This window comes from Pristis pectinata, chromosome 4 (assembly GCF_009764475.1).
Source record: "Pristis pectinata isolate sPriPec2 chromosome 4, sPriPec2.1.pri, whole genome shotgun sequence".
In the NCBI taxonomy this organism is placed as follows: domain Eukaryota; kingdom Metazoa; phylum Chordata; class Chondrichthyes; order Rhinopristiformes; family Pristidae; genus Pristis; species Pristis pectinata.
Genome location: NC_067408.1, coordinates 100037912 through 100046349, shown reverse-complemented (window position 1 = coordinate 100046349; position 8438 = coordinate 100037912). Strand labels below are relative to the sequence as shown.

The window sequence follows — 8438 nt, the reverse complement described above, 5'->3', positions numbered from 1 at the left end:
CCTCCCTCATCCTCACCATCTGGTCACCACCCACACGCTCCTCCCACTGGTTCCCCTCCCTTTATTCGATACTCCATCGTCCTCTTCTATCAGATGTCATCAGCTTTAGCCCTTTGTCACTTCCACCTACCAGCTTCTGACACCATTCCCACTCTCCCCCCTCACCTGGATCAACCTATCACCTGCCAGCTCTTACTCCACCCCTTCCTCCACCTTTTTATACTTGCTATCTCCACTCTCTTTCCAGTCTTATTCAAGGGTCTCGACCCAAAACGTTGGACTGTCCATTTCCCTCCATAGATGCTGCCTGACCAGCTGAGTTCCTCCAGTGCTTTGTGTGTTGCTCCCGGTTTCAGCAGCTGCCATCTCTCTCAATTTAATTTGTTTCTCTACTCAGTTTATGGTATTATCCAAGATGGTTGATTGATCAAGGACAAACTACTGTTAAGTACCTTGACTTTCTTTCAGGATCAAGTCTTGAGCAATCTATGCCACTGCAGTACCATATGTGAATGTAGATATAGCTCCAGCAAATTATACCATTTAATGTGCTCAATAACAGTATGAGTGACCAATTTAGTTTTATTTTTATCTTCATGTCAAATGCAACACAAAGAGACCTCACATTACTCATTTCTATTTATAATATATTCACATTCCATAGTAGTTTCATTGCATCTCCAATATCCTTTCTGATTAAAGAGTGTTAACCATCAAAAATTGCATTGCCCCAAGTATATTAATAAACCGAGTGTTCTACAACCAAAATATTGAAAAATGCGTTCAATAGTATTCTGACTTGAGCAATTTGTGCTACTAGCAGTCGAGAGACACAAACTGAAGAAATCGTTACAATCTCTAAAACAAGCAAGTGTACCGTAACAAGTAAAGGTTGTAATAGGCTGGAAAAATAAAGAATCCATTGAAATAACATTTCTTCTTTAAGAAAAAAAGAACATACCCTTACTAAGGATTTTTGGCAACACCGCCAATACGATTAGTACATTGGACGAGCAATGAATTCAGCCTGGTTTTAATTATTTCCTTGGAACATGTGTAGTTACATATCAGCATGAATTGCAGTACAGGTGGCATTGCAATATATTGTCTTATCAACTACTGTATGCTTAGAGCTTCATTGCAAGTTCATAAAACAATACTTCATTATGGTCTAACAGATGTCACACAAACTCCCACTGTGTTCTCTTCAAAGACTTGCAGTAGTTCATTAGATTCATATTTGATAATGGGTGGCTGTGATGCCTCATTAGACTGAAGAGTTGCTGACATTGCACCTTGACCAGTGATCTTGAGATCAATAAATTTCATCTTCCAATTATTTTCATTCTTTGGACAGCGGATAAGACCAAAGATTTGCTCAAAAACTCCCAGGCAGATTGAAGCTCTGTGAATAGTGCCAGCCACTGCAATAATAACTAATCCATGAGGTGAATGGATACACTTTAGTCCACCGTCAGTCAGGTTAGGATTCAGGAATAGATGTTCATCCTTTGTCAGTGCTAATAAACGGAGGCTGACCATAACTGCACCAGTGTACTCCTCCATCTGCTCCTCTAAAGTTCGGTATGAAAACTTAAGTTTGGCATCTTCCCAAAAGTGCTGTGGGCCCCACTCCGTCGAATGTTCTTTTTCCAAAGGATTCTGAGAGTTCAGAAGGCGATAAAACCACTTACAAAATTGTAGTCCCATTGTCTGGTAATCATCCTTGTAACTTGTTGCTAAGTCAATTTGTGGTGTATCATTTCCTGATGAGCTTACAGAAGCAGTACTTTTCTAACAGAGAGAAAATACGAATATATTTATCCTTGGCTGTCAATTTACCATGCCTGAGTAAACAAAATAATGCTCACATTTACCTGACAAGCAATCTTACTTGATAGCGATAAAATTGTGTGGTAGTCCCTTATCAATTCTGTACAATATCTATTGAAAGATTAACTTTAGTATTCACATCCATAAGGGCTTCCTCTAGCATCTGATTTGACTGCCAATACTTCATCTTGCTCCTTATAGAGAGACAGCAAATTATTCACCCCAAGCTTAAATCTGCTTCTGTCCAGTGTCCACTGGAAATTATCAAAGGCAAAACTTCAAACCGTGCCAATTTTCATCTTCCATCATCTACAGGCTTATTGCTAAGGCCAACACTTTTTCACCCAGTCTAGAATTGAATATCAAACTGAAATATGAGAAATTTCATTTAACAATCTGCTAAGTTCTCCGTTTTTAGTACAGTTACTATGGCTTCAAAGAGAAGCGAGATACTGAAGTAGTGTACGAATTTAGAACTAGTGAGTGATAAAGAACACCTATTGCCTTTTAACACAGAATAAATACTGTCATAGAGAGAGACAACATGGAAACAGGTCCTTTGGCCCTCTGAGTCCACGTCTAACCCTAACACAATCACCCATTTACTCTAACCCTACATTAATCCCATTTTTTAAAATTCTCCCCACATTCTCATCAATTTGCACCCCCCGCCTTGCCCCAGATACTACCACTCAGCTGTACACTAGGGGCAATTTACAGAGGCCATTTAACCTATTAACCTGCGTGTCTTTGGGATGTGGGAAGAAACTGGAGCAGCTGGAGGAAACCCAGCCATCACAAGGAGAACGTGCCAATTCCACACAGACAGCACCTGAAGTCAGGATTGAACCTGGCTCTCTGGCACCATGAGGCAGTGTCTCTACTAGCCGTGCCACTGTGCTGCCCTGTCCATATGAAGGAGGTGAGGTTCACGTCTGCATTGTTACTCTGCTGTTCAACCTACTTAGGCTTATTCACTAACCTTTCAAAATAGAATCCTTCCTGAGGCTGGAACTCATTGCCTGCAAGTGGGGTACAGGAAATAAATGCTCAATGAATTTAAAAAAGCATGTAGATGAGAACTTGAAGTACAAGGCTCAGGACCAGGAAATGGCAAATGGGATTCAGCTAACTAAATTTTTCTCGAGCCGGAATGGACAAAATAAGTCTTCTGGGTTTTAAATTTCAACAACTGCATAGAAATATGCAGGTTTTATGATAAAACATGCCCCCAAATTAAATACCTGGGATGCAGTGTTGCTTTCCCTCCAATAGTCAATAACTCTCTGAATTAGTTGATATTTCTCTGCATTAACAGGGATCACAATATTATGTTTTGCCAAGTACTGAAACAGTATCTCACGGTGGATCTTCTTCCTTTTCAGCAACTCCTCAGCACTCTGGCTGTAACTTAGTATTGCATTCATGGCTTCTGCAAGTGATAAGAGCAACAATGAAATAAGGAAACACAAGACAACATTTTAGCTCAGTAATTACATCTGTGGAAATTTGCAGCATGGCATTACATCCTCCCTGCTATATTATCTCTTAATACCTTAATATTGTTGTGACACTTTCCCAAAACCCCTTTCTCCTCCTAACTTTATTTACTGAATTTTATCCATCATGCAAACAATACTACATTTGAAAGAAACATTTACTGGGAAAAAAATTGCAATGCTAAGAGTTTAATTCTCTTCAGAGTGAATTTTGTGTGGCATTTGCAAATAGAGTATCGAGGTTTCAGAAATCAATATATTGGTAATGGATATAAGAAAACCAATACCTAGTGATTACCCTTGCTGCCATTCCTTGCTCTTTCTCTTCGCAGCAAAAACCGAGTATGGATTAAAATACTAATTTATCAAGTCACTTTTTTTAATTGTATTATATAGCTAATGCAATAAATTCTCAATTCATCCACAATAAGATGTGACTGTCACATTTGTTTTCACAAAAATCTAAAAATAATGTGCTTCAACAAATTTGAAAATAGGAATCAAAAGAGAAATGCAGAACTGAAAATGAAAACCTGGCCTCAGGCAATATTTGAAACGCAATAGCAATTTCATTATAAGGTTTTGAAGAGTGTCAAAGATCAGCCTTCTAGTTATAGACAATACCTCTGCCTTCAAAACCATAATTCCAAACTCATCTCCAAACTCCTAGACCTAGGACTTGGAACATCCCTCTGAATCTGGATCCTTGACTTCCTGTCCAACAGGCCGCAATCATTATGGACAGGCAGCAATATCTCTGCCACGATTATCCTAAACACCGGTGCCTCGCAAGGCTACGTCCTCAGTACCTTAATTCCAATGTACTCACAACTACATGGCCAGACTCTGCTCTAACTCCATGTACGAGTTGGCAGATGACACCACCATAGTGGGCCAGATCTCAAACAATGATGAGACGGAATACAGGAAGGAGACAGAGAGCATAATGGCATTGTGTCAGGCCAACAACCTCTCCCTCAATGTCAGCAAAATAAAAGAGTTGGTCCCTGACTTCAGGAAGTGGTGTGGAGTACACGCCCCTGTCTATATCAATGGTGCTGAGGAGGTGGTTGAGAACTTTAAGTTTCTAGGTGTAAATGTCACCACGGACTTGTCCTGGTCCAACCATGCAAATCCAATAGCCAAGAAAGCACAACATTGCCTCTACTTCCTCAGAAAGCTAAGGAAATTCGGCATGTCCCTGATGACCCTCACCAATTTTTACAGATGCACCATAGAAAGCATCTTATTTGGATGCATCACAGCTTGGTATGGCAACTGGTCTGCCCAGCACTGCAAGAAAATTCAGAGTTGTGAACGCAGTCCAGTCCATCACAAGAACCAGCCTCCCCTTCCATTGACTCCATCTATACTTCCGGCTGCCTCAGGAAAGTAGCCAACATAGTGGCAGCTTTTTAAAGCTCTGGTTAGGCTGTATCTGAAGTACTGCATTCATTTCTGGTTGCTCCATTATAGAAAGGATGTGGAGGCTTTGGAGAGGGCGTAGAAGAGGTTTACCAGGGTGCATGTGCTAAAAGGAGAGGTTGGACAAACTAGAGTTGTTTTCTCTGGAATGGCAGAGGCTGAGGGGAGACATGATAGAAGTTTATAAAATTATGAGAGGTATAGACAGCCGTTATATTTTTCCCAGGGTCGAAATATCTAATACTAGTAAAGGTAGGTCTGATTAAATACAAAGGTGGGAGGATGTGCCTGGAAACTGTGGAAGTGGGTGAGGTTCTCAATGAATACTTCTCTTCAGTATTCACCAAGGAGAGGGGCCTTGATGATGCTGAGAACACTGTAGGTGAGGGTAATGTTCTAGAGTATGTAGATATTATGAGAGAGAATGTGTTGGAGTTGTTAGAAAATATTAGGACAGATAAGTCCTCGGGGCCTGACGGAATATTCCCCAGGCTGCTTCGTGAGGTGAGGGAGGAGATTGCTGAACCGTTGGTTAGGACCTTTGAGTCCTCGTTGTCAACGGGCTTGGTACCGGAGGATTGGAGGGTGGCAAATGTTGTCCCCTTATTCAAAAAAGGTAGTAGGGATAGTCCAGGGAACTACAGACCTGTGAGCCTTACATCTGTGGTGGGTAAGCTGTTGGAAAGGATTCTAAGAGGATCTATGAGCATTTGGAGAAACATGGACTGATTAGGGACAGCCAGCATGGCTTTGTGAAGGGAAGATCTTGCCTCTCAAGCCTGATAGGGTTCTTTGAGGAGGTGACCAGGAAGACTGATGTGGGTAGTGCAGTAGATGTGGTCTACATGGATTTTAGTAAGGCATTTGACAAGGTTCCACGTGGTAGGCTTCTTCAGGAGGTCAGAGGCCAAGGGATCCGGGGAAGCTTGGCCGTGTGGATTCAAAATTGGCTTGCCTGTAGAAAGCAGAGGGTTGTGGTGGAGGGAGTGCATTCAGATTGGAGGGCTGTGACTAGTGGTGTCACACAGGGATCGGTTCTGGGTCCTCTACTTTTTGTGATATTTATTAACGACTTAGATGAGGGGGTGGAAAGCTGGGTTAGCAAGTTTGCAGATGACACAAAGATTGATGGTGTTGTGGATAGTGTGGAGGGCTGTCAAAGCTTGCAGAGGGATATTGATAGGATGCAGAGCTGGGCTGTCAAGTGGCAGATGGAGTTCAATCCGGAGAAGTGTGAGGTAGTACACTTTGGAAGGACAAACTCCAAGGCAGAGTACAAGGTAAATGGCAGGATTCTGGGCAGTGTAGAGGAGCAGAGGGATCTGGGGGTTCATATCCACAGATCACTGAAAGTTGCCTCACAGGTGGATAGGGTAGTTAAGAAAGCTTATGGGAATGTTAGCTTTCATAAGTCGGGGGATCGAGTTTAAGAGCTGCGAAGTGATGATGCAGCTTTACAAAACTATGGTTAGGCCACACTTAGAGTACTGTGTCCAGTTGTGGTCGCCTCATTATGGGAAGGATGTGGAGGCATTGGAAAGGGTGCAGGGGAGATTTATCAGGATGCTGCCTGGATTAGAGAGTATGGATTATGAGGAGAGAATAAAGGAGCTAGGGCTGTTCTCATTGGAGAGGAGGAGGATGAGAGGAGACATGATATTGAAGTATACAAGATATTGAGAGAAATAAATAGAGTGGACAGCCAGTGCCTCTTTCCCAGCTCAAAACAAGAGGACATGGCTTTAAGGTAATGGGTGGGAAGTTCAAGGGAGATGTCAGAGGGAGGTTTTTCACCCAGAGATTGGTTGGTGCATGGAATGCACTGCCTGGGGTAGTGGTGGAGGCTGATACATTGGACAAGTTCAAGAGATTGTTAGATAAGCATACGGAGGAATTTAAGTTAGAGGGATATGTGGGAGGAAGGGGTTAGATAGTCTTAAGTCTGGTTTGAAGGGCGGCACAACATGGTGGGCCGAAGGGCCTGTATTGTTCTATGGTTCTAACAGAAGATCATGATCTACCAGGCAGTAGGGATCCCTATCCTAAATGCTTCTGAGACTTGGACTATCTACAGCAGGCAATTCCAGACACTGGAAAAATACCATCAATGTACTCTCTGCAAAATCCTCTTCATTCACTGAAAGGATAAGCAAACCAACATCAGCTTCTTCTCTCATAGCAATATCCCCAGTACTGAGGCCCTAGTTACTCTCAGTCCACCACTTTGAGTTGACCAGATCACTTTTACGCCCAGCATCACATTCCCAAAAAAGAGACTGTATTCCAAGCTCTGCCGTGGGAGGGGGTTATCAAGCAGACATAAAGCAAGATTTTAGAATGTACTCAAAGCTTCCTTATGAAGTGCAACATCCTCACTGACTCATGGGAATCTCTGGCAGCATTTGGGATGGTATTGAGAATTTTGAGTTGTGGGGTGAATGGTGGTTGTGGGAAGAGAGAGGAGGGTTTTGCTGGTCGAGGGGGTTGTGGACGCTGTGGGTCAGGGGGCTGGGGGACAGTGTGGGTTGAGGGGGTGGGGAGATTGAGTGTCAGGGGACAGGGTGGGGTGAGGGAGGGGGAGATGGGTGAGGGCGGGAGGCAACGTGGGGTGAGTGGGAAGGATGAGGGTCGGGGAAGAGTGAAGGCATTGTAGGTCTGGGGGAGGTTTTGGGGCAAAGGGGTGTTGTTGGGATTTGTAGGGTGTGGGGAACGTTGTTGGGGTGAGGGGGGAATTGCGGGGGGTTGTAGGTGATGAGGGGTGATGAGGAGGGGTGATGAGGAGGGGTGAAGGGTGACGGGCTAAGGGATGATGAGGGGGTTTGGGGGACTGTAGGGTGAGGGGTGATGAGGGGGGCAGTGAAGTGAGGGGGGCTGTGAGGTGAGGGGTGATGGGGCAGTGGGGTGAGGGTTGTGAGGAGTGATGAGGGGTAGTGGGGTGAGGGGTGGTGAGGGGTGATGAAGGGGCTGTGGGGTGATGGGAACAGTGGGGGGTTGAGGGAAGCTGTGGGTGAGGGACCAGTGGGGTAAGTGGGACAGTGGGGTTGGGGGGCTGTGGGGTGATGAGGGGGGCAGTGGAATGAGGGGGGCTGTGGGGTGAGGGGCGGTGAAGGGGGCAGTGGGGAGGGGGGGCAGTGGGGGGTTCGGGCTCTGCTCCCATCCGCCCACCTGCGCGGCCGTCGATCTTCAACATCCTGTTGGTGACCGTGTCCGCCACCGACAGGAGCTCGTCCTGACCCAGGGCCTGAAGGATCTCCCGGCAGCCGCACCGCTCGCTGTCCGACAACACCGACATGGTGACCGCTTCTCCTCCCAGACACGGAACCCGGGACTCGCCTCACGCCGCCATTGCGACACCGACTCCTCCTCCCCTTCTCCTCCGGACAGCAACCCGGCCCCGAAGAAAAGTTCCGCCTCCCATGCTATCTCGTCCACCAGTTCACCACCTCCCAACTGTCTCTTCATTTACTTCATCTCACGCCCCAAATCCGGCATCGCTGACACTTTCTTCTCTCCACCATTCATTCACTTTCTCGGTCCCCACAATTCACCCACTCCTTTCTCTGCCCTCATCTTTGCCCCTCTCTACCCTTCCACTACCATTCTCACTCTCTAGCTTTCCCTCAACCTTCCCTCCCACTCTGCCTCTTCCAGTTCCTCCCCCCAACTGCCATTCCTGTACCA

The 8438-nt window shown here is 45.2% G+C and overlaps 1 protein-coding gene across 2 annotated transcripts; it reads right to left on the bottom strand.

The window, feature by feature from the left end:
• Nucleotides 1-564: 564 nt before the first annotated feature.
• Nucleotides 565-8109, bottom strand: LOC127569855 (uncharacterized protein C3orf38-like). 2 transcript variants are annotated; one of them, XM_052014839.1, is made up of 3 exons: nucleotides 7923-8109; nucleotides 3078-3265; nucleotides 565-1794 (listed from the first exon to the last, which is right to left on the bottom strand). In XM_052014839.1, the coding sequence occupies exons 1-3, from the start codon at nucleotides 8047-8049 to the stop codon at nucleotides 1165-1167; spliced, it is 945 nt and encodes a 314-aa protein (XP_051870799.1). In that variant the 5' UTR covers nucleotides 8050-8109; the 3' UTR covers nucleotides 565-1164. The 2 variants fall into 2 exon arrangements, with proteins under 2 accessions (XP_051870799.1, XP_051870800.1); XM_052014840.1 differs by having other exon boundaries at nucleotides 565-1662.
• Nucleotides 8110-8438: the final 329 nt, after the last annotated feature.